This window comes from Halichoeres trimaculatus, unplaced genomic scaffold, assembly GCF_033239565.1.
Source record: "Halichoeres trimaculatus isolate MK-OKI-2021-1 unplaced genomic scaffold, fHalTri1.1 fHalTri1_scaffold_13, whole genome shotgun sequence".
Lineage (NCBI taxonomy): Eukaryota > Metazoa > Chordata > Actinopteri > Labriformes > Labridae > Halichoeres > Halichoeres trimaculatus.
The window spans coordinates 22,050,784-22,076,437 of record NW_027437191.1 but is presented as its reverse complement, the minus strand read 5'-3'; the positions used below and the strand labels follow the sequence as shown (position 1 = coordinate 22,076,437).

Genomic DNA, 25,654 nt, shown 5'->3' with positions numbered 1-25,654 from the left:
AAGCAGGATGGTGGGAGAGCAGAGTTTATTGTTGGTACATGAGCCCACAGCCTGGACACTGAGTCAGAAACTGAGTCATGTGCATCTGCAGCCAAACTTTTCAAACTTCATGATCCTTCAAGACAGCAGGTTATCTGGATATAAATATCCGTCATGACCTTTACTTGGAGGGAAATATTGACATGCTGACATGTAATAGCAAAGTGCTTCAGAAATGAAATGGGCTAAATATAAAATCAACAGTTGTTTTTTTGTTTGTTTGCTCCAAAAAAAATAATATCAGCACAGTTCTCTAACACTTCAATCATTTTAAAACATGGTAAAATGTGACTGTAGGTAATAATTCACCTAAGATGCCATAAAAATGTGACTCAAATCACAACATTCTGAAGGTTTTTCCCTTGCACAGCTGTTCCTTTGTGTTTCAATGACATCTTGTCCTCAAATCATTTTTCCTCAAGTGCCTACTCCTGGTACATTATTCCGCTACTGGTGGCTCTGAGTTAATTCCATCCTGAGTTAATACCTGACAGATGCTATGTGGAGTGCAGGGGAACTTACTGATCTGTACACTTGGTTCTGTTCCTTTCACAGCGGAGGCCATGCACATCGGGAGTCTCATCGCAGCTCAGGGGTACTTCTTCCCCATCTCAGATCACGTCCTCTCTCTTAAGGATGACGGCACTTTCTACCGCTTTCAGGTGAGTCAGAGCACCCTGTTATAAACAAAGGAAAGGCAGGCTACGAGGGGAGAGGCTATATTGAAGGGTTTATGTTAAGGGTCTTGTTCTGCTTGCTTGTTAGATTGAAAAAATAGTTTTCCTTTGTTTTGTCAGACAACAAACAGAGAACTGTGCAAACTCTGTTATCTAGGGATATGTTTGAGTGATAAAAATGTTGTTTGCAGGTCAAAAAAGTCTTAAAATATGAAAACCAACCCTGATAAAATCCAGATCCTACTACCATCCTGACATATTTTCACCATATTGCCCCCTAGTGGAGAATATGCTCCTCAGATTCAGATTCCGATAACTTGATTAATCCCACATAAGGCATTCTTGTGGAGAAGCTCATACACAACCAAAACACAAACACAAACATAAAGAACTTGACATACAAGCAGCAATAAAAACTACACAAGGAGTTAAAAAGTAAAGAACATAAATTCGATTTAAAGAGATGATGACATTGGGCGCGATTAAAAGTCAGCCAGACTGAATACAAAGTTTCATTAGATAAATAAATAAGGTAAAAGATAGATAAAAGATATGCAGCACTGAGATAAAAAGATCGTAAAGAAGTATCAGTAATCTGATTGCAAAGGGGATGAACGACTTTGGATCATAATTTGTTTTACGAGCAGGTCAAAGAAGCAGTTTGCTGACGTTTATGCTGCATGTAACACTGACCACTGATCATCTAGTATCAAGAGACACCAGGGGGACAGGTGAGCTTTGATATCATCAGTCTGTGATGATGGACCAAGGGCGTCTGACCACACTGAGTGACTGATTTTTACAGAAATCACAGGGAAAAAATAAATAAAAAAATAAGACCAGTTCAAAAATTGAAAGAAATCACTTGTTGCACTGTTGGGTGTTCAAAAGGCTTCAAGCAGTTTCAAAATGCAAAATGAAGCAACAGGAGTGAAAAAAAAATTAAAAAAGAAAATGAGTGAACAATTTATTGAAAAAACATTTTAAGACAAAATTGTTTGTTCATCAACTGATCAGAAGTTTAAGACCATAGCTCATAAAAACCTGAAAACCCTCAAAAAGTCCCCCTTGCTTTAAAGGGTTAGATTATTTAATCATAGGTCTTTAATGATTACCTTTTTATTCCTCATGCACATTGCCACCCGACTTTAGAAGTCGACCCAGGCTCAGACTAATCCCCTCTTCATCCTGCATTAGTGTGGGAGACAGTGAAAAAGCCGCGCAGGTTAATCTGATTGTGTGGGCGTTTATACCCTCATAAAGACCCCAATCAGCTGCTGAAGATTACTTCTTCTGTTATGGAATTACAACACACCAATCTTGATCTGGATGACAAAAAAGGGCCTGTCCAGTGTCTGCAGCTTCTTTGTACTATGCTGGGATCCTGTGACCCTATTAAAAATGAATGGTGACGTGTTCAAATATTCATCAAGTGAGCGAAGGACGCTGGTCTGGGCTCTCTGAGTGGGCGACGACCAAAAGAGAGACATTGTGTTGTGGAGTAGTTCACTCATCAGGGAAGAGAAGGAAAGAAAATCCTGCTGACATTTTCCTCCTCCTTCACCGTCCACAGATAAGACAGCAGTGTTGGAGTCACAGATTAATTATGTTCAGCTGTTTTATCCTGAATTTCCTAATTAAAAAGGGGAAACAATGTTTTCAGATTCCTCTGTAGGGAACAGCAGGACGGGATTAGAGAGATCTTTGTGCAGCATCTTCTTTCTTCATCCTCTTCACTGAAGCTTGTCAGAGGGCTGAGTCTCTGCTGAGCTGGAGGAGCAGTTTAATTAAAGCAGACGGACGTGCACATTGCTGTGATCTGACCTTGGTCATCCTCCTTCAGAGTGGAGGGAGAAGACAAGAGGAGGAAGCCTTTAGATAATCACTGTTCATTAGCATCTCACTTTCCAGGCAGGGAGAAGAAAAGAAGGGGAAGAGAAAGGGAATTACAAACCGCTTCATATTGACACAGAAATTTGGTCCTGAAGCTGTCATTCAGTTCTGTCAAACAGCTCTCCTGTCAGCGTCTGTTCTCCGCCTGCTGGTTTTATCATTCTGCTTCCTCCCATTGTTTGTTTGCAGCTTTCATTGCTTCTTGTTTATTGTGTCGCTGCAGCACTCCCACGCCTCTGCAGCACCCCAGGATGCCTCTCACTGGTGGAAAAGTTTTAGGAGTCAGCTGTTCTGAATCTGTTCGGTCCTGATAATAAAAATATTTTGATTGCTTACTTTGTGGTGCAAAGCAATCTTGTGCACTGCTGCAGCTCAGAGGGAAAACAACTATTTAGTAAAGGGCACGGTCGTCACTCAATGTATACTGCGGAAAGTTTGAAAGGACACGTTTTAACTCTTCAGCTACTTCTTGTAACCCAGTCAACTTTTGCCTCTCTCTTTTTACTTTGTTTCCACCAGGCACCGTATTTCTGGCCGTCCAACTGTTGGGAGCCTGAAAACACTGACTACGGTAAGTCTTTTTTAAGAGGAAGATTGCATCATACTCTCCACTTCTTTATTCTGCTGGGGACTGATCAACTATTCAGGATCTGAATCAGAAAAACTCTATTTATCCCAGAGGACATTCAGTTATTATAGTCGTCCTTCTACACAACCAAGTAAGAATATAGATGAAAAGCACAAATAGAATGTAAAATAAAACCTTAGGTCCCCTGTCCGCAGTCAGGATATGACAATACCAAGAACATTACGTCCGGTTTGCAGAGAGGAATGTAAACAGCCACAAGTATGACATGCAAGATCCCCTGTCAGCCTGGACAGTATAGATGTTGAGGAATATTTTGATAGGGAAGACACAGCATCTTCAAAAACCTCTGCCAACTTGCAGTGGCTCTTTGTCGTTGTTTGAGAGAAAATATGGCTCCTGGTATAGTCTGTGGACATTATTATCATCATCATTTAACTTTTTCACATGGTCTGGTGTTAGAAAAGCAAACTTAAATAGCAAAAATTGTAAATATCAAAGATTTGCAATTCAAATTGAATCGGCACCCCAAAGATCGTAATAGAATCTAATAGCAGGTCCAGCTCTAGTCTTAAATACCCAGAATTCTGCAGAAATCTCCAGTGGGTTGGCTGATGCAATAACAACAGCAACAGGGTTCTATCTGAAGTTATCTATGCTGAAGTAAAGTTACCTTTGGGAGCACTGTAAGCAGTAGTGTTGTAGTCAAGTCACCAGAGCTGAAGTCTGAGTCACCAAAAAAAAATCATCTGAATCGAAAGGGCGTTAACTCCCCTGCATTTAAGTTCAATTCTAGGTTGAGTCCCCAGTACCTGAGCTTAAGTCCTAAAATCTTCCCCAGGAAACCCACCTGGTGAAACTTCAAGGATCTCACTTTACGTTTCTTAACTTTTGGTATGTTATGATGAATGAGGCCAAGATTGAGTTCAGGATAAGGAATGCTGCTGTTGTGTTAACCTGGACTGACTGTGGTGCATGGACTGTAGGTAAATGTTTAATTATATCACACTTCATCCAACTTACCAGAATATTCCTAAAAAACAGAACACACCTGTAGTCAGAATTCATTCATTAAATTTTACCTCACTTTCCTAATTATAGATGCTCGTTTGTGAAGTAAAACGTGGAACCATTGTTTAAGTAACTTCAGAGGCTAACGCTGTCTTTATTTAGCAACTAGCCCACAACAACATTATCAGCAGTCTAAGTAACATGAGCATCTCCATCTACTCACTTCTCTGGGTGCATCCTGTTAAACTTAGACGTCGTGCCCTTTTTTTGACATAGCCAACATGTTGCTCTGCATTTAGCCGAGTTAGCCACACTATCTTTTAAGCAAACTGCACAACCAGTGGCATCTCCTTTGACACCTTGCCATACACTGTTGGCTTGTGAACCAAGTATGCAGGTAAACAAACAAACATGCTCACTGTAGCCTTAAAACTGATCTGTTATTAGAGACTTAGAGCAGAAAAAATAATAAATAAAAACCAACAAAGTCATCAGAGCACAAGTCCTACCTTTGTGGACTTGTGTCCTGGGCTTGAGTACCACAACCCTGGTATGCAAGAAGAGATGGAATCATAAACAGCATACTTCGTTGCACCACCTTTGCTGACCAATGTCAACCAAATGGCTTTGACCAATCAGAATCAAGTATTTAACAGCTGGGTGATAACAGCTGTGTATAATGATGTAGTAATACTCAGTATTCGCCCTCTACATACTCTGATTGCCTTCAAAAGCCCTTGGTTTCTAAGTTGTGACCTGGCTGTTGGAACACATTACTCATCACACCTGAAGAAATCAAACCTCTTAACTTCCAGTGAGCCGTGAGCTCCACATGTGCATGTTCCCTCAGCTCCCGAGAGAACTCATCGATAGGATTAGTCAGTCACCGTTCCACTTCCTGTCCTTTATCCTGTCACAGCGTCTCCACCTCCTAATCAGAAAGCATCAGAGCATACAAGAGGCTGCTTGTGAAAGACATTTTACCCTCATGTTATGAAAGTTGAAGAGGTTTGAGGCAGGAACACGGGCGATGTGGGATGATGCGTGCGTGAATGAATGAATAGCGGAGGAAGTAGAGGAGTGTGTGTACTGATAAATCCACATTTTTCGACCCCCTCTGTCACTTCTCTCAGCTATCTACCTGTGCAAACGGACCATGCAGAATAAGACCAGACTGGAGCTGGCAGATTATGAGGCGGTGAGTTTGGGACTCTTCCCCCGAGCTATATTACTTCTCAGTATTGATCTGTGTGTCAGGCTGCAGGGCAGAAAAACAGCCTCTAAAAGGTCACATTTGTGTGTGTATGTGTGTGAGTGTGTGTGATAACATGAGATCTAAATTAGATCTTAGAGCAGAGTCAAAGTGTTTTAGCATTCAGTTACTGTAACTCTTATTTTGCTCCCTGGTAACAACATGTCTTTATTATTGGTCTTGAACAGGAGAACCTGGCCAGGCTGCAGAGAGCTTTTGCCAGGAAGTGGGAGTTTATCTACATGCAGGCTGAGGCTCAGGTCAAGTAAGTGCACGCTCTGCTACCACAGCAACACGTGACATTACACCAGTGCAGTGCTGTTGTTCACACCTGAAGAACGAGATAAACAATGCAGTATAATCTCAATTTGACCTCTCCTATCGTGAGCCATGAATGTTTCTGACAGGGTCTATTAACCCTCCTGTAATGGAATTTCCATATCACAGCACTGCACGTGTTATCAGGCCCTGTAGGCTCCTCTGATGTTTGTTTCCAGAGGACAATGAGTTTTAAATCAATGTCTTTTTGACAGGAAGCTTCAGAAACAGATTAAAAATGGAGGCAGAAAGGGGATAAAAAAAAAAAAAAGATAAATGCCCTCCCAGAAAATCACTACTATTTCTGACCACAGGTGTCACTGCAATCAATGCCAGACAGATAGTCATCACAGCACCTTTAAAGGTCCCATATTATGCTCCTTTTCTGCATTTTGATATGGATCATTGATGTCTTCATGAAATGGTAGCAACATGTTTTGGTCCAAAAAGCCAATAAATCAAGCACAGCAGCATTGTTTCCAGGCTCTCATAGCCCCTCTGTTCAGAACAGTCTGATTTAGTGGGCGTGACCTTCATATGTAAATGAGCCACGGCTGATACCACCCCGCTCTTCCGGGTCACTGAAAGCGGCGCCACGAGCTCTGAGTGCACAATGTTTAGAAAACAGCGAAACTCGTTTACCATAACATTACAGGCTAAAACAACAGGATAACCGCAGCTAAAGTTAGCAAGCTGATGCGAACACAGAGACAGGGGGGACACTGAGGAAAAGCTCTTACATCTGCTCCACAGCACACAGCATTTAAAATACTCACATTTCCAGGGTCCGAGGTTTGTTGGCTGATGGTTGATAATGCGCCTGGATTTAGGACCAGTCTGTTTGCTAGCCCTCTGTTGTACTGTCCAGAGTTGGAAAAGCAGTCGGCCGTGAAGTGACTAGCTCACACATGCACAGTTTTACTGTGTGCAGCTGGCACATTTCTTTGATAAATGAACTCTAGCCACTTAGTCTTGTCTTCTCCTTGGTCAAAATAGGGAATCGCTGACGTCGGCAAATCCCCAAAATCCAAACAGCTCATTTTAGGTCAGGATTTTACATTCACAAGCACTACTAAGTACAGGTTTTGTCATTAAATATCACATTTTGTGGGCTGGGAGGAAAGCCAAAGACCCACGAATTTCACTAAAAAACCTAATAAAGTGATTTTTGCATAATATGGCACCTTTAAGTTATGTGTAGCTCAAATATAAAAGAAAGACATTTAGAAAGACTGTTTAGAAAATTATTAAAGTCTCAGAGCTACAAACAGGATTCATGACTTGAAGTGTTGTCCACAGAGCAGAAAGCTGTCACAGCTGTTGGAAAAGCTCCTCCAGAAAAAGCATGACATCTTAGAGTCTGTAGATAGTCTTCATTCAGCTGATGTAAAGCACATAAAAGCACTGTTACTGTACTGAATCCTGGAGCACAGGAACTTAAATATTGTTAAAAATGATGGACACACAGACGTTATAACCCCCAGTGTGTCTCCTTCATTCTTATCTTTTCATCCTGACTCCCCTGTCACATGTAATGCAGATGCTGAGGAAAGCTGTACGCTGTGTTTCTCACACTGACTGATCTGATCTGCAGGATTGACAGGAAAAAGGATAAAACTGAGAGGAAGATCCTCGACAGCCAGGAGAGAGCCTTCTGGGACGTCCACAGACCTGTGGTGAGGCTCCGTTTGAGAGTCAGCAACCTTGTCTTTCATCTGCAGACTGTTTGCTTTTCATCTATACCCAGCTCTCTCTTGGTCTTCTGTAACATCAAGGTGAAATGCAGGGATTTACATTACAGTTGTGTTTCTTTGTCTGCAGCCTGGATGTGTGAACACGACAGAGATGGACATCAGGAAGTGTAGACGCATGAAGAATCCTCACAGAGTCAAAAAGGTAAAAAACATTGAGTGTCTGGAATTTAAAGTGTTCTTAATGCACTGGCACTGCAAGTTTTGACATGATACTATCCCAATCTGAAAAAAAAAAATGCCAGTTGAACTTCTTGCTTAACTCCTCAAATTTCTTGACAATGTTCAAACAGCTTTCTCCCCTGTTTTAAAACCCCCTTAACTTGATTTAATTATAAATTCTGTAGTACTTGCATTGTTGTCGCTGTCTTGCCTGCTTCCACTTCTCCCTGTCTCCTTCTTAAATTTTCCAGTCTGTGTACGGTGTGACAGAGGAGGGAACACAGTCTCAGAGTCCCAAACACACTCCATTACACCACTGCAGAAAAGGCACCAAGGAGGATGTGGAGAAAGAGGTAAAACACCAAATTCTAGACCAGGCATGTCCTAAGTCAAGTCAGAGGTCCATTCTCATACTGCCTCCAGCTTTTGTCTTACACTCAGTGTACCTTTTCTGCCAAGTGCACAAACCAAAAAAAAAAATCTATTTATAAACGCCTCACTAAAGGGTTAGGTTCTGTACATAGGCTACTAAAGCTCTGCACATTCTACAGAAACTCAACAACTCTTCTAGCTTACGTATTTCAATGACTGTATTCATCATGATGTGAGAATGTGAGAGTCCAAAAAAACACATTAGGGGACACAAGACGAGATTAAAGTTATGAAATGGAACAAAAAGTGCTTCATAATGCGGGACAAGAAATACTGGGGGCTAAAATCCAAATCCTGAAGTTACCATATGCAGAGACATGGACATATCACCGCAGAGCTCGCTGATGACACAAGTTTGTTTGACCACACTTATGGGTGGTTTTGAATCTGGTTTTAGGGTGAAATGCAAAGTTATTGTTGCATTTTGGCCCCTCTCACACAGAAATGCTGTTTTAGATGGAGACTTTTGAGAACAGCCTCAATAGTGGATTTTTTTCTTAAAAGCCATGGCCACCATGTAGAATGCTGGAGTTTTCAATTGACGTCACTGTGTGCTTTATGCATGCAAATAACCGTACACTTTCAATTTGGCAACTTAAATTGCAAACAGGACAACAGTAACAATGGCAGACTACTGTGTTGTGCTTGTGCTGCTGAATCTGTTGACTGCCTTTCAACATGACTGTGTTTTCAGTCCTGTAAGTGGCACCTTAGTGATTTTTTTCCCGAAGTCAGTAAAACAAAGTTATCAAGTACAGCATCCAAATCTGAACACCCCTTTTTGAGACCATTGCAAAATAATAAAATAAACACTAATCCTGTGGTTTCCTCTTCCAGATCCTTTTCCTGAACACACAGCTTGATCGTCACTGTATGAAGATGTCTAAAGTTGCTGAAAGGTATGTGAACTTTTCTTCTCTTCTGCATGAAAAACACAGAAGAGCATGTCCAAATCTTATCTGTTCAGTATCTATTCTGGCCGTAGAGAAAATACCCGCTCTTCCTGTCTGCTCTCCCATCTGCTGAGCTCCCTGCGACCATCTATAATCAGACAAACATGTGCTCTTTTGACTTCCCTTTCACTGTTTCTGTAATAGAGCAGCAGCAGATGGAGGAGGTGATTGGTTTTGACATCTCTCTCTGAACCTGCGGTGGTTTCAGTAAGACATTGCAAAATGGAGTGCACTTATGAAGATGGTTTGATTTGCTTTGGTTTGGGGTTGGAGTTGCTTCCTGGATTTCCCAGCTTCCTCTCCAGCTTCCTCTCCATCTGTTTGCCAAATTGGAATAGAGGTCCAGGGGCAAAGCAGAGGGCTGGAGACGTAACTCAACAAGCACGTTAATCCCATGTTTTTGACAGCCCAGTCTGCTTCATCCAACCTTTCACCACCTTCACTTTGAGTTCACCCTTCATGGTTGGATACAGAAGGTTAACTGAGGGGAACAGGAGAATAAATTCTCCTGGTGACTCAAAAATGTTCTTTTTTACAATCCTTTTTAGGATTTTAGGATTACAACAAAAATCCTCTTTTAATATATGAAATGTTGTTTTTATTTTAGAATATTACAGTGAAAACAGTCATTTAACCCCATTAAATCATTCAGTAATCTTTTTTAAAATAAATTATTTGATGAAATATTCCAAAAGATAGGAACAAAGAAGTGAAGGTTGCTTTAGTAGAATTGAAAAAATAACATTTGATTTACTTCGACTGGTATTTTTGTTACTTGTTTAAGCAAGTGCAGAAAAAATGATGTATTCCAAAAATGTATTTGCATGTTGGGTTTTTAAAAGAGGTGTTGAAGGTCAGAGCTGAGGTGTTGGTTAAGAGGTTTATATGAAAAGGTGCTGCTTAGTTTGAGAGTTTGAAAGCTTTACTAATATTAGCTTCATTCAGGAGTTGTAACCTTAAATTTCATGAAGCTGCATAGGCATTCAAAGTATTTCAGAAAGAGACATAAAGCATATACATAAATGTATTTCTGATTCCCCTGTGCGACAGAGATCTTGGTGTGTGAGGCAGTCCGTCAGTCTCATCCTCTGCTCGCTCAGTCAGGACAGCCATTACTCCCCAACAGAGCAGAAAACTGTGATTACTGCCGGCTGCTCCGCTCGGCCTCCCATTAACGACCCTTTAACCTCCTCACTTCACACACTGAGCTGAGCTTAATTGTTGCCCCGCAGAGCGTGACGTGTGGATGTATTTATCGAAACACAGTGAGAAACAACATGAGGGACAACATCAATCATGGAGGATAACAGGAGAAAATATTTGTTCAATATACTCTCTCAAGTCCAATTTAAATCATTTGTCAATTTTTATTACCAACCTTTCTTGCTGCTCTCATGAGCAGGCACACATGAATTTTTCTGCTTAAAAAAGTAAGAAAAACATCTTCATGCAGCTGTAGCAGGTCAAAACTAGTTCTTAAGGTAGAAATAAAGCAGTTTGTTGCTGCTGAGAAAACCTCTACTGTTGAGCCTTGTGGGTTCACCCTATTAGTCTCTTGAGTGTGCACAATAAAAACCTGGAACAGCTCTGCAAATAAAAACTATATGAAGGCAAAACTTTCAATCTAGATTCATAAAAGTTATATTCAAATAAAATTCTTATTTTATGGCCTGAAAAAAACACTTTTGAAAGATTCTTTACAATGTCCCACACCCCTTTTATCTCATCAGAGCACTAAAAAGGTGTTTAAGAGTATAATAAAGAGAAGGCAAATGTTGCTGACTGTATGGCAGGCTTAATGTAAGCTACTCTCCTGCTGGAGATGATGTGCGAATGCAGAGACGGCCTAATTTGTTGTTTAAATGTAGTGATGTTATTCCTACTCTGGGGCTCAAAACACACATTTGGCTCATAATCCAGTGTTTCTTTGAGCTATTTTTATTTCTGGAAGCACTCAAATTTTGACAGGCTGAGCTCCTTTTATTTTATGCTCACAAAAAGACTTTCTTGCAACGCATCTTGTGTAAAATCCTTACAGAAGTGTGGATAGAAAAACTACATAGAGTGTCTGCTGCCACTGTCCATGGTCCTGAATCGTCTCCTGTCTAGTTGATGTTCATTTAGGAACTCTACCAGCGGGATACAAAGCATTAACATGTGTTTGTATTTCTGTTGCTCAAAAGCTTAAGGTGGTAGTAATGCTTTTTATGTATTTTGGCACACTTATACAATCTATTGACCTGAAAATGCAGCCCAGATGCATCTATAGTGATACTGTAGTGCAGTTAAAACGCCTGAAAGGTGTTACAACAATTACATGCTTTTGAAACTCACACACACACAGATGGTTTCCTATATGAAACAATGATAAAAATGGTTTTCTACTTACACCATTCTCTGTTTTTTTTTCATTATTTATTCATGGTAAGGTTCCACAGCTCCAAGTCTCAGAGAAAGTGCAGGATTCCACGCTGATCTCCTTTAAATAACTTACAATGTTTGTGGTTTATCACCCGTATTTTCTTTTCAAACATCTAACCCTTTTTTTTCTCTGTCCTGTGTTTGTTTTTGTGTCAGCCTGATAAGCTACACTGAGCAGTACATGGAGTATGACCCATTTTTGACAGCACTGGAACCGTCCAATCCATGGACCAGCGATGATCCATCCCTCTGGGATCTGGAAACCAGGTACAAACCCAGTCCCCTGCTGTTTCACTTTCACAGCCAATAAACTTTTACTCTTCACAAACCGTAAGTCAAAGTCAGACTGTAAATGCTGCCTCTGTTGTTTCCACTTAGCTTTTTTTTTTATCAAACATCAGTGCATTTTTTGTCCTTTTTTGGCTTTAAACTAAGTGTTTCTGTCTTCCAGACGTAAAACCCTTGATTTAATGTAAAATCATGCAAACAGATACCTCAGTGTGACGCTAATATTTTATGTTGTATTGTTCTGTTGAAATTTTGTATTGTTGATAACTTAAGGTAACAATTTACTTTAGCAGTCCACAAATTTCATCACATTGAGGTAATAATTAGACATTTTTTTTTCTTATTTCTTTGAAATTAGCAGATAACTTCTTTAAAATAATTTCCAACTTTATTGTTGCAAGTCACATTTGGTAGGTTACTGTCTTTTTTCCCAGTTTCTTTAAAATGTACTCCAAATTGCTAGGTAATATGGTGATAATTAGCATAGCAAATAATTTATTTAAAATTAAATCACAACCCACCACAAAATGTTTTTAGAAGTATCCCAATGTTTCTATTTCCAGAGAAGCAGATGATAATTAGCTGCTTAGTTCTTGAATTCAGACGTTAGGTTCACTGTTTCCTCTGATAATTACCTTTGAAATGTTAAATCTATAATTCAATTTTCCAATAAGCAGTTGACGGCTATTTATTACTTAATTTCACCAAGTTCTTTAGTACCGAGTTTGTTGATGTGCATGATTGAGATCACATGCAAAATGATTTACCTTTATGATTAGGCCTATAATGTTTAACATGATGCAACTGAAGGCTTCAGATGTGATATTCACTAAGAGTGGGGTTGTAAATTGGCCTTATTGTGATAGACACTGCGAGTACAGGGGCACTGCTAAACAGAATCTGGCCAGAAGTTAAGTGCTAGTTTTCACCAAATTCTCATAAAATTCCAGGGGTAACTTCAAAGAAATAAGAAAAACTTTGTCTAATTATTACCTTAGTGAAATTAAATTTGCAGACCTTTCAAGTAAAGCGTTACCAATTTTTCTGAAAAAAGATAGTACTATGAGCTTGTCAAACTTTTTGAACAGGGTCTGTACAGTCAGATTTTTTTTTTTTTGAGGGAAGTGTAAACAGACTTAAATTTTACATCAGAAAACAAAAGGCTCAAAATCTCCACAGCAAAAAGAGAAAAAGAAAAAATAACAGTATACTACAAAGGCTAGCTCAAAGGTACCTTTAGGCACTTTGTTTATTTTCATTTTGGTGCCCTTCTGTGAACAAAAAATGTATCTCTATGTTTTTCTGATCTTGTTTCTGACAAAATAAATCCATCCTGCGCATCTGTGTCTGTGACGTGCCATACCATGCCATGTTGTGTTTATACAGTCTTATGTGCCACTCATTGCGAATAATTGTTTACTTTATACTATATAAAAACGCTGATTCTGTAGGGTAACCATGACTCACTTAATCCGCCCCCTTGTGGCCAAGAGATTATAGCCAATGAAAACTATGAATTAGGAAAAGTCATATTCAAGCAGCAGCCTGCTGTTTCTCTAGTGTTCGCTTGAGGCTGGTTCTGGAAGTAGTGGAAGTCACATACACACCAAGCCAAAAAAAGGAGTTTTCAAAGCAGAAATTGACCTATTTACAGCCTGGTTCAAAAAACGTCTCCTGTCTGACTCGCCAATTTTACTACTGGCACCCACTGTACTGTAATTTGTCACAGTAACAAACAGATTGTTATGCTAGTATCAATGGTGGTTATGAAGTACTGATCCAACACTGGACATTTGTGGGTGATTATTTTGAGCGATGGGCCTTTTTCTAAAGCAGTGACGGAAATCCAGAGGTCACCCAGCTCATGTAATCAATTCTAATCCAATACTCTACCTCAGTTATGTAATACTGACAAACATTTGGTCATTTCACATTACTGATTGTCGAATAAACGTTATTAAGAGATATGAGGGTAATTAACTGAAGTGTTAGCTCAAATAGAGAGTCCTCAGAAACTGCACCGTGCCCTGCTCTCCTGTTCTGTCTGAATTATGCAGGAAATAATTATGAGAGTCATATAATTATTGTGCTTAATGTAGCTTAATGATTCGGCAGAATTGATCAATTGCACAAATCAAGAAAATAATTTCCCTGAGGAGATCAAAATGACTGGATCTGAGACAAATTTTGACTCCATTATCAGGTTAAAATTAGCCACTAAAGATGTTACAATGTCTGACAGAGATTCAGGTTTTATTGTTTTACCCCCTCTGTGTATCTCAGCTCTCACCACACACATCATTTCCACTGCCTGTTTTTTAATCTTCTGTTAATTCCTACCTCTCTGCAGAAACGTCAGTCAGATGTTCACACAGCCTCTCTGTCTTCCTCTCCTCTCCTCTAACCTCCCGTTCCCCTCACAGTAAGGAGCCGAGTCAGCAGCGGGTGAAGAAGTGGGGTTTCTCCCTCGAGGAGGCCCTGAAGGACCCAGCAGGACAGGAGCTCTTCCTCAAGTTCCTGGAGTCAGAGTTCAGCTCAGAAAACCTGCGGTAAGCATACAACCTGCTGCAATATTGTGCCGACTATCACCAGGTCGAGGAAACTTATTACACCGCTGTTAAATGCCGCTAGGTACTGACACAGTTCATTGATTCTAAACTCTGGGGCTTTAAAGAGCAGGGAGCAGTTGGTATTCATTTAAGAAAGTTTGAACATCTTGCTGACATATGGATTATCTGCAAATGTAAAGCCTAAGAGCTGCAATTTCTGTGCATTTGTGACAATGTGAGGGGAGTATTACAGTTATTCAGAAGCTTTCACTGTTCTGAAAATAGCCTGAAAACACTGATTTCTGTTTGGCATGCCAATTGTTCCAGCCCACCATGTCAGCCCACTTGCACTTTGTATACATGGGAAGAAACAAATCTCAAGTAAAAACCCTCCAGTTGTTCAGAGAGCTGCACTCAGAAAGCTTTGCTCACAGAAATCTGTCATAGAACAAAACAAGAATGAAAAAAGACTCTGAGACGTTGAGTACTTATAGATTCACTTTTTTCAGAGTTTTCTTTGGCAATGCATATCTGAAGGAGGTATTTTATTATTATACCTATGATAAACGATTGAGATTATGTATGCCAAAAGATTGGCAAATGTATCTGCTCAAATCCTTATCCATGAAGTTGGTAAAAAAAAAATATCATAGTAAAATTTTCAATAATTTGGTTGTTTTTCTTAGACAGAAAAAAAAATGTATCGCAATAACATTATGCCTGTAATCGACAGTACTGTATCCCAGAACACAAAGAGAGAATTTTAATCATGCTAAAATTCAACATCCATAGCAGGCAGAGAAACTGCTTCTCCAGCTCTGTTCTAAGACATTCTTTAAACTTCAAATATAGCGACTCAGATAGCTTAGCAGTAAGGTAGATACATCTATGTAGACTTTTGGGAAAATTTACATTCCCAAATTCAACATTTTAAAATGACAGATTATTTTCAGATGTCACGTTTCAAACTATAGTGCCACGTAGTTTGAAACACTGATAAATACCTTACCTTGTTGAGTTGTATCCAGCTAAAAGTTGTCTTGAAAAAAGAAACTCCAACTATAAGATCTTATATTGTGTTTATCTAATTCAGCCAGAAACAGAAGGCGGAATTAGGTTAATTTTTGTCATTGTGTAATGGTTCTTCTAGCAAGTTGAGGGAAAACATAAATACAGCTTATTACCCCACAAGACTGTTTCACACATGCTTTATTCTCAGAGTACGAGCTTCCAGTACCAGAGCCAAAGCTCCAGACTCCGAACCCCCAGCTTTATCCCTACCCAGATTACATATTCCATTCAGGCCTATCTCTTCACAAACTAACAGACTTAATAGCAGCTTCTGTCCTTGTGCCATGTGGGTGCTGAATGCTGCAAAAGACCCACCTTGCATTAAAAATAAATGAAAATTTACACCTCATTGCACCTTACACTTCTTCACCCTTTGGACCATATGCAACGTTAATGCGTGTATACCTTTAGTGCCAGTGCCACATATGTGCAATTTTCCTTTTGAGATAGGATGCAGCATGTAGAAAGTGCATTTCAGACAGTGTCATCCATCCTAGCTGTCAAAAAGCTGATAAAAAAAAAAAAAAACTTACACAATCTTTCCACTCACAAAATCAAATCACAGCGCATTTCAGTAGTCACACGTCTTGAATATAATGGTACCATCTAAAATGACCTACACATAAGCCAAATGTTTCAACTGGTGTAAATGGGTCAAAGCATGTAACAAATAATGTTTGCACCTTATACTCTACTCCTGTACATGTTACTTTGCACTTTTTATTGAGAACCGTACTCTACCTCCACATGTTAAGCTGACTGTTTACTTGTAAAGTTCTGAATCTATTAGTGTAATTGTTTTTATATTGCAGTTATTTTTGTATACTTTATTTTGCACAATTAAAGAATCTGAATCTAAATTCATAACAGAGTGAAACAAGCACTTATGACCTGGAGCCAAAGCTCCAGGCTACATATACAGTCACCACCCCAAAGCCTGACCCTAACCCAGGATACATGCACCATTCTCAGACTACAAAATCCCTAGACTCTCCACCCTAAGCTTACTTTTTTATATACATCTATTGGTTTCATGGATTAAATTTACAAACTGTAACAGTTTCATATGTAAAGATGGTATGTTTTGATATCAACAGGGCGAGGTTAACTGGGTTTTTTTTTTTCATAGTCTAAGTCTAAATGATGCACAAGCTGACGAAAAAATAAACTAACCCTACAACAACAGGAAATGTGCATTTCTGGTCACTGAAGCATAAAATGCCACTCAGCTATGTATATAAGTAATGTTAAGCTATACCGACACAGTAAGCTAGCATGCCTCTTTGTCAGTTAGCCTTTGAGAATGCACTAATTGTTCTTCCTGTAGGCTGCTACTTTCATTAGTTTTCTCCTCAGTTTAATGCTGAGACTCAGTTCATCCACATGAAAGGAAATTCCAATACAGCTCATGTTCACACCCCCACATCCACACACATCCAGGCCTCCAGTGTCCAAGCACAACATACAGCTAGCCAGCAGCAGCAGTCCCTCTAATCACTTACATCCTAAAAGTCAACAGTGGATAAAGTGAGTGCAGGAGTCTATTTTTGACACTGAATGAGTTTTCAGCTGCCTATTGATTCACAAAACAATGATTGACTTCATCTTTCATTTAGACTCAAGAAATGGTGCTCTGTGTTTGCTTAAGGGAGAGGATGTTATTGTGATGTGTGTGTGAGAAAGAGGAGACATCAATCAGAGTTGGAGAAGAGCAGTGTGAGGAGACCAAGTTGAAAATGAGTGTGTGGGAATGAACTGGCCTCTGATACCTCTGATACCTCTGAGAGGGCAATAAGACACACATACACACACTCGCAGCACACACTCTTATCTCTGCTCACCTCAGGGCTATCCCGCCCAGTCTCTCTCCTCTTTTCGCTTGTTTTCCTTCTGGAGCCTTAATTGTGTTTGCTTTTATGAGGGAGCTTCGGGGAGACATCTTCTGAGAGAGTGTAACGGTGAGTGAGAGAAAGTTAGATAAACAGTGAGGGAGACGCCAGGCCTCAGGGTGTTTCTCTCTTATTGCTGAAGAAATCCACATATCAATACAAACTTATAATGGAGACAGGCAGCTCTCTAATGCCCCTAGTGGTGAATTTGACACTCAGGTGGTTGCTACGTTGTAGAGTAATCTGCTCTTTATTCACAATCCCTTCCTTAAAATCTGATCTGTATTTCTTTGTGTTTCAGATTCTGGTTGGCGGTGCAGGACCTGAAGAGGATGCCCCAGCAGGATGTAGCACAGAGGGCTCAGGACATCTGGACAGAGTTCCTGGCAGAGGGAGCACCTAGCTCCATCAACCTGGACTCCCACAGCTATGAACGCACAAGCCAGAACCTGAAAGACCCCGGGCGGTACAGCTACGAGGATGCACAGGTGAGAAAATGCAGTATACAGGAGAAGGAGAAATCATTTCTGATGTAGGGTGGTTTATGGTCGTATATATGGACTGTATGTAAAACAAAGTGAGAAGAGAGGCTATCCACTTAAAATGCACTGCAGTATCTGCTTGCTATTCAAAACAAATCTTTCTTTTTCCTCCCACCTGTCAGCTGAAAGGTTTCCCTGTCAGGCTAAAGTGAAATTCAATAAAGCACGTGAAGAACACACCTTCTGCCTTTTAATTCACAGCTTATATGAGCTTCAGAGTAAGCTCCTGCACAGCTAATGCCAGCAGCTTATATGATCCCAGGGTTTTACTTGTTTAAAATGTATGAGAGAGACTGACAAGAAGGGAATGTAACAGAGGAATAGACAGAAAGATACAGCTAAACACAAATCTGACCTCTTGCTTACCATAACCTGATATCCATGCATCTATACAACTATGCGAGGGCTGATGTGGGTATGTTTGTTTTTCTTTATTTTTTGTTTGGGCCCATGGTTGTATCCACAAAGTGGTTGCTAGTCTTCCTGGGGTCCACACAACAAAGCAACTATAAGAAAAGCAAATGTTTTTTGATCTGTCTCATATTGGCAGAGGCTTACGCCAAGCAGAAGATTCTCTAAAAAGGGGGATCCACCCTCCCATTTTCTCAGAGGGCCTGTGAGTCAGGAAATCAGAAGGCCTGCAAGTCATAATACCTATTTGTCAGAAAATTTTGGAGACCTGTTAGTTATCAAGCCTGTTAGTCAGAAAATCAGAGGGCACATAAGTCAGAAAATTTGTTAGGATTTAGTTGATATTCTTCAATCCAAACTCATCTTATGACTCACAGCCTTCTTATTTTCTGACTAACAGGCCTCCTGAAAAGGTGGGCTCCCTGAAAATAACTCAGTTTGTCTATGGCAAAACCGAAATACTCTAGTTTATCAGGAATGAAGAGTGGTGTTTTGTTCAGTAAAACATTTTGCATGAATGGCAGTTGTCAGTGCATCTCAATCACATACATTTAAAAAGAACAGCTAAGAGCAGATTTGGCTGCTCTGTTGTTTTACAATTCGAATTTTTCTGTTGACCAAGTGACAGAAGAGAGATAAAGGTTCCACAGTGGATGCTGAAAATGGAGTTTGTAAAAAAAATTGGAGACAAAGTTTTATGAAGCAACAAGGAAAAGCAAAAAAGTTTAAGTTTAGCTTCTGGGTTCTAAGAAGTGGATGTGCAATCTACAGACAAAGATAAAAGGGTACACTTTCTGAACCAGGCTGATTTATTATCACTTTTATGAGACATTTAGTTTGGATTCATTGCATCTCAGTTCTAAAAAGGTTGGGAGACTGTGTTCATTTTTTTTTCAGACTGTACAAAAATGTCCAAAGGAAAAAAGGTCCATGGTTGCAAAGCATTTTCAACCCTCTATAGTGCCCCCCCCCCCCCCCCCCCCCCCCCCCCCCCCCTTTGGTCTTTTCATTGCAGGTAGCACAAACGTTTATTCATAACTTTGTCATCACTTTCAAAATAACCCTTTGTGGATCCTCATCCAATACTGTACTATAAAAGGTTCAAAGAATCTTGAGAAATGTCTGAATGAATTGACATTTTTGGGCTGTCAGGCAGCACAGCATTAAACAGGTATGTCAATTCACTACATACACTCAGATCAAATCATGCTTTGAAAAGGATTGTACTAGACTTTTACAGGATATGCTTTATGCTAACTCAAGCTAATTTGCTGCCACATACTGTGCAAACTGAAGACCTGAGAGCGGTCTTAGTGTTTTTTTGAATCCAGCAACAAAACCAACATGCAATCCTTCTAGTAAGTGGAAAATACCTTCATATTTACTGAAGAGATTCTCCTGGTCTTTAATATGTTATTTTCTAAACCATTCTATCAGAATAAATCTGCACAGTGCCATTAAGCTCAGCTGCATCACCCTTTGATGTACGTCTCTACAGGTAATCTCCAGAAACCTGATCCCTCACTGTTTTCTGCCCCATCTGTCTCTCTTACACGCTTCACCAGTATGAACTAATGGGTTTATATGGTGGAGGTATGACTTGATGATGGATAAAGGTGGTGGTGAGAAGAGCTGGGGGTTGGTGTCTATCAGATTTCCTTCCCTGAAGCAGCCTTAAAAGCCAGGAGTAAAAACCAAGAGATTGCTTCTGTTGTCAGTGCAGCAAATATCTCTCTCCCTGCCATGTGGGCTTTACGCCGACTGAGTCTGCAGGTTTTGTACATCATTAGTGCAGAACACATTTATATGCCTGAAAATTTACCCTCTTCCTCCTTCCTCTGGCATTAACATTCAGACTGATGTGTCTCTCTGTTTTTAGGACCACATCTACAAGCTGATGAAAAGTGACAGCTATGCTCGCTTCCTGCGCTCCAACGTGTACCAGGACCTGCTGTTGGCCAGGAAGAAAGTGAGAGTGTGCCTGAGTTTCATCATCTTCTGGGTTAAGATTAGTCGTTTTGATTGAACCTTGTAGAACTAGCCATGTAAAAACAGAACTGTACTCTATAGGGTTGCAATGTAAAGGCGCAATAGGAAATTTTTCTTTACGGGCTAATTCACCCAATTTTTGAGACAGAGAGTGATATGAGTTGTGCGGATTAAATCATAAACCAAAAAAAGAGTCCAAATCTAAAGGAGCTAAATATCTCTGTTATGTTGATACCTTTGAGTTTATAGTTATGATTTATACAGTTTAACTGTTGCCACCCAGTGTTTCGTCATCGTAGCTGGCATATGTTAAGTTTAAATGTTGGTTGACAGGCTGCTGCTTCTATCTTGCAATCACAGATCCAAGAAGTTGTTTTATATTCTGATTTTACTCAAGTGTATAGCCCAACCCTTAGAGGTCTAAGACGCGACTCTCTAACTTTTAAACGCCTGGATAACATTTATAAAAAGGGAAATCATAATATGTTAACCCTAGCATCATGACATTAAAAAAATACATTACTGCGAGTTACTGTTAATTATATCCAAAAGATTTGACGTCCTGGATTTACTCTACTTAGACTTTTGAGATGGGGGGAGTGGAATAAAAACTGTAGGTAATTTTGGAGGAAAAAAAGTCAGATGCTTTTTTCATTTTTGGCCTTACAGCACTAATGAATGACATTGCACATGTAATTAAAACCTGTTTAATGCCCCCAGAATATAATAATAATAATAATAATAATAATAATAATAATAATAATAAAGAAATAATTATTGCAGTAACATACTTTACCACCAGGGGGGCTCTTGGACCATTAAAAAAAAATACATAGATGAGTCCTTAAGAGTTGGGATCACTAGCCCCTTCTTTGTTGAGTGATTAAAACAAGGATGACATCCACACATTTGTACTCAGTGCTAACAGGAACAATCATATTTTCTTCTTATTAGTCAATAAATAACCAGATTGCTTTTTTGGAGAGACAGGGTCCAGCAAGTCTTTGAAAATATGTTAGTCTTCATAGAATAATGATCCTCTAGATATCACTGAAAAAATTGGAGACAATCGCCGTTCTACTGTACGAAACCCGCCTATGTCATACGTGCCACCTTTGGCTCAGAGTAAGTCGTGTTTATTAACAAAGCACATGAAGTCATGTGATTCTCTGTCCTTGTCTTGCTTTAAATTGACTTGAAAGTTTTATTTTAAAGTATTCCATAAATATCACCGTTTTGATGTTAAAGTGTGAATCTGATGCCATGAACAGCCCTAGCATGAGCCTTAAACGCTTCATGTTTGTGTGTTAAAAATGTATCTTTTTTTTACCATTCTTATTTTTTCCTCCCACTCTCTTCAGCCTGAAACGGAGCAGGGCCGACGCACCTCCCTGGAGAAGTTCACTCGCAGTGTGGTGAGTGTCCCGCTTCCCTGGCTTTTAACTCTTAAACTGTGCTTATTAAAGTGTAAAGAGTTCTGGTGCACATCAGTGCTGTTTCATATCCCAGCAGAGAGGAGGGGAGGACAGATTACAGCGGCTCGGCTTTTTTGGAGGGAAACTGGAGCAGTGAAGGAGAAAGTGTTCTCACAACTACCGTGTAACACTCTACATGATCCCTCAGTTATTTTATTTTTTCTGTTCCTGCTCACATTCACACTCATTAGATAAACTTGTCTCAACTAAAGTCTTAATGTAAGAGCGGTGTGTGCTCAGGAATCCAGACTTGTATTGATTTTGCAGCATTTATATTCATGGCTGTTACACTCTGTCACCTTCCCTGAGGCAACGTGTCCCTTCACTTCACATCGATCCTGAAGAACGCTCAGCTGATTGGTTTATTGGGGGGAACAAGTTGTTCATTGCCCTAATTAATCTTTCCAGCCTATAAACAATATTTGCTTACAGGAGCATCGACAGGGGGACTTAACAACATCTAATTCTAAGATAAGGAGATTAAAGCATCCCTGAGTGCATGACTCACTAAATAAATGTTTGCTGGAGTTTATGTTTTCAGACTGAGCTCCAGAAGTGTAGTTTAATGTGTGTCATATGTCAGTCGATTACAGCCGTCCTACATGATTGTCAATTTTTGCCTTTGCAAACCACTCAGTTCAAGGATTTTACACACCTTGCGATATAATTCAAATCTTTAATGTCAATGTAAGATCTTACCGTGGTCAATGCACGTCAACATTTTTAGAAAAGACAGAAACGTGGGTAAAATGCTATCAAGATCCAAATCATACAGAGGCTAAGTGCTGTTCTGCTGCAGATGGAGCCACCGTGCAACATGCGTTAATCACTTTACATCATAGCTGATTTGAACGCTTCACTTTGGACAGTACTAGAGCCAAAAATGCCTGCTTAGATCAGAAGATGGTCAAAGAGACTCACTAGAGATGAGATCTCTCTACCCTGGTGAATTTCTTCAGAGTCATCTCTGATAACGTGCTTCAAGTGTCTTCAGGTGTCTGCTGTACTTGATTAAACTTCCAATGAAGAATATAAGGCACAGTTCCTGTTTTCATCCAGGATTAAGGTCTCAAACTAGAGTTCTGGTTTTTAAAGACACCTTGTCCCAGTCTCCAAAAAGCCACCCTGGCACAGCTAAAAGAGAATCCACTGAAACAGAATGTTGTTATGGAAATGACAAATGTTCCCTCTAGTCGAGCTGAAGAACTTTTTGGCCACCGGCTCTACTTTCTATCACTTTCTGTTTTGATGCGTTTTCTTTTTGCTCTCACTTCTCCTCCCACTCTCTTTCTAAATCCTCAGGGAAGCTCTAAACCTGATCCAGCTCTGACATCTGTCATCCTCACCTCTCTTTGTCTCTCTGCTTCCAAACAGGGCAAGTCACTGACGGGCAAACGACTGACGGGCCTCATGCAGTCGTCCTGACAAGGCCTGGATCAGGACTAGGAGGAACCATACCCAGAGGAGCTGCTTTCCCCCTGGGGGCTCATGGAAAAGGACCCTGGGGTATTTGGGTGTGGCTGTGGGAGGTGGGTGATGATGAGACTGATGGACTTTGGCCGCCACCACGTTTGAAAATCAGCCTCAGATCAGTTTGAGAGGATGGACATCATGCAATAAGTCACCAGATCTGACACCAGGACAGAGCTGTCACAGCGTAGAGGACAAAGCCTGCACCACGCCAGGCTTCTTTTTCTCTCTTCTTCTTCTTTTTCTCGACTACTCTCATGTTATTAAGGTAGCTGAGGAGGTTTACCGCTTTCCTTTCAGTGATATAAACACGGAATGCTTGAATGCTGTTGAAATGAGACTTAGATTACTGCTGTAGCTAGCTGCTCTAACTCACCTCACTCACTCTGGACTCGGGTAAAGAGGGTTCACAGTAAACATCTGCACTTTGACATTCACCTTTAGCTCAATCTTCACTCTGATGGTGGTCACACTCCCGGCTTTAATGGTAAAACTGGTGTTAAGTTACATGGGATTGAAACCTCTGTGTGTCCTGAAGATGTTCTGCTGGTTACAAAATAAGTTTACAGATCAGTTTAACTTTTAAATGATTTTCTATTTTAATATACTGATTCAAACTGCTGGTCACAACTTCACCTGTTTTTTCCTAAAAGAAACAGCCAAAGGGAACTAATCAGAAGAGGGAACTGAAAAGTAGCTGCTGTAAATTCAAAATAATCTATAATTATCTCACACTATTGAACAAGAGACTAACTCCGTGGATTATCACTGCCACTGTAGTCATCTGAACCTCCTGCAGGGACACACAGAGGTGCCGTCGATCATGTTACAGAGACAGGTGTATGACTTTAAACGAGACTTGATCTAATGTTAGTCTTCTAAACATTCCACTTCAGGCAGCCTCAGAGAGGGTTAACGGGCTGCTTGCTGACCATTCTTCACCTTATGTAAGGAGGACCACATAATAAAAAGAGGAATGCACAATATGATAGCAATGACTCCGCCTCTTATTTCATGTTTCATTGGTGTATCCTCCAGGAGCTGCAGAGGACCTCATCCTTTGAAACCAGTGGAGCCTGATACAAACAGCCCCATGTAAGCGGTATGTCTTTATTCTTGAAGTAACACACTGCACTCTACTGGATGGATATTGTAAGTGCTGGTACATTTTCTTTTAGATGAATGCAGCATTAACAGGGTTGGTAAAAACAAATTAAACTGGGAGAAGAAGCTCTTAATGTTCAGATTAACTTTTATTGGTCTTAAAAACACGAGCAATATAACATCAAACCCTTCTCATCAAAGCAGATCCTTTGCAGGGTGGGCCAGAAAGATTCACCCATCGTTTTTTCCGCACTATCCGAAAATGCTTGCAGACAAACATAACAAACATTGAAAACAGTTTATATACTTTATTCTCTGTCACCAAAAAGATTTACACCTCAATATGGTCACCGTTTGCCTTTATCATAGCCTGGAGACGACCTGGCACTGCCTGGCATGAGCGCCGCATTGTCTCTGCACCAAGTTTTGACCATGACTTCATCAGAGCTGTCTTCAAAGTGGTGACACTGCTTCAGAATAGACCAGATTGCAAAGTCTATTGGACAGATGTCCGGACTTGATGGAGGCCACATTTTCTTGTCCCAGAAGCCAGGAAAGTGCTGCTTGCACCAGGCCTGTGTGACATTGGATGTGTGAGCTGGTGCACCATCTTGTGTGAAGACAAACTGGTTTCCAAACACATTGGTACACCAAGGAAACACTTTTTCTTCAAGAATTCAAAGGTACACCTGGCTGTTCACTTTCACACCCTCCTGAATGAAGACCAAAGGAGACTTGGAGCCATCAGATGCGACAGCAGCCCACACCATGACTCCAGCTGCTTCTGATGATGAAAATGAGCTCTGCAGCCTTCGAGTAGGTGCTCAGCGCTATGTGCATAAACCCTGTCATTCTGGGAATTGACCACTGCCTGAATGGTGAAGATCTTCTCATCAGACCAAACCAGGACTTTGTCTGCGGCACTCTGGATCTCCTGCAGCATCATTTCCCCCTGTCAAGACGTTTTTTCTTAGAACTGGCTGAATTCCTTTGGATTCTCTTCCTCACCATCTCAACAACCCTTTTGGTCGATCTGAACGTTTTCTTCCAGGGACTGGCTTACTGGTGGTATAGCCAGTCGCCTTGCATCGTTTCATGACATTGTAGACAGTCTTACGACAAACATTCACCTTTTTCATGATTTGCATTGTTGACAGTCCAGCCTCCTTCAAACCACAATCTGGTCGCACTCACCCTTCGATGCCATACTCGACAATCATTAGGAGTAAACAAATGAACTCAGGTACATCAAAAGCTATGCCTTTAAGGAGAAACTATTTAAAATTTTAAGTTTCTAGGACAAAAGTTAAGCAAACAAAATAGAGATATACGATGGGTAAATCTTTCTGGCCCACCCTGTAAATGTTTTGA

The 25,654-nt window shown here is 40.3% G+C and overlaps 1 protein-coding gene across 2 annotated transcripts in view; it reads left to right on the top strand.

Annotated features, from left to right (window-relative positions):
• The window catches only part of LOC141801765 (regulator of G-protein signaling 6-like), a 111,754-nt gene extending 87,596 nt beyond the window's left edge, over positions 1 to 24,158 (top strand). For both annotated transcript variants that reach the window (XM_074685013.1, XM_074685012.1), the window contains exons 5-18: positions 595 to 701; positions 3,129 to 3,180; positions 5,340 to 5,404; positions 5,647 to 5,723; positions 7,371 to 7,452; positions 7,598 to 7,672; positions 7,941 to 8,042; positions 8,959 to 9,020; positions 11,652 to 11,762; positions 14,207 to 14,332; positions 17,594 to 17,780; positions 20,125 to 20,214; positions 21,596 to 21,649; positions 23,084 to 24,158. In XM_074685013.1, coding sequence (XP_074541114.1) covers positions 595 to 701; positions 3,129 to 3,180; positions 5,340 to 5,404; positions 5,647 to 5,723; positions 7,371 to 7,452; positions 7,598 to 7,672; positions 7,941 to 8,042; positions 8,959 to 9,020; positions 11,652 to 11,762; positions 14,207 to 14,332; positions 17,594 to 17,780; positions 20,125 to 20,214; positions 21,596 to 21,649; positions 23,084 to 23,134 — 1,241 coding nt within the window. In that variant the 3' untranslated portion in view covers positions 23,135 to 24,158. The remainder of the gene's footprint in view (positions 1 to 594; positions 702 to 3,128; positions 3,181 to 5,339; positions 5,405 to 5,646; positions 5,724 to 7,370; positions 7,453 to 7,597; positions 7,673 to 7,940; positions 8,043 to 8,958; positions 9,021 to 11,651; positions 11,763 to 14,206; positions 14,333 to 17,593; positions 17,781 to 20,124; positions 20,215 to 21,595; positions 21,650 to 23,083) is intronic.
• The last annotated feature ends 1,496 nt before the right edge of the window (positions 24,159 to 25,654 follow it).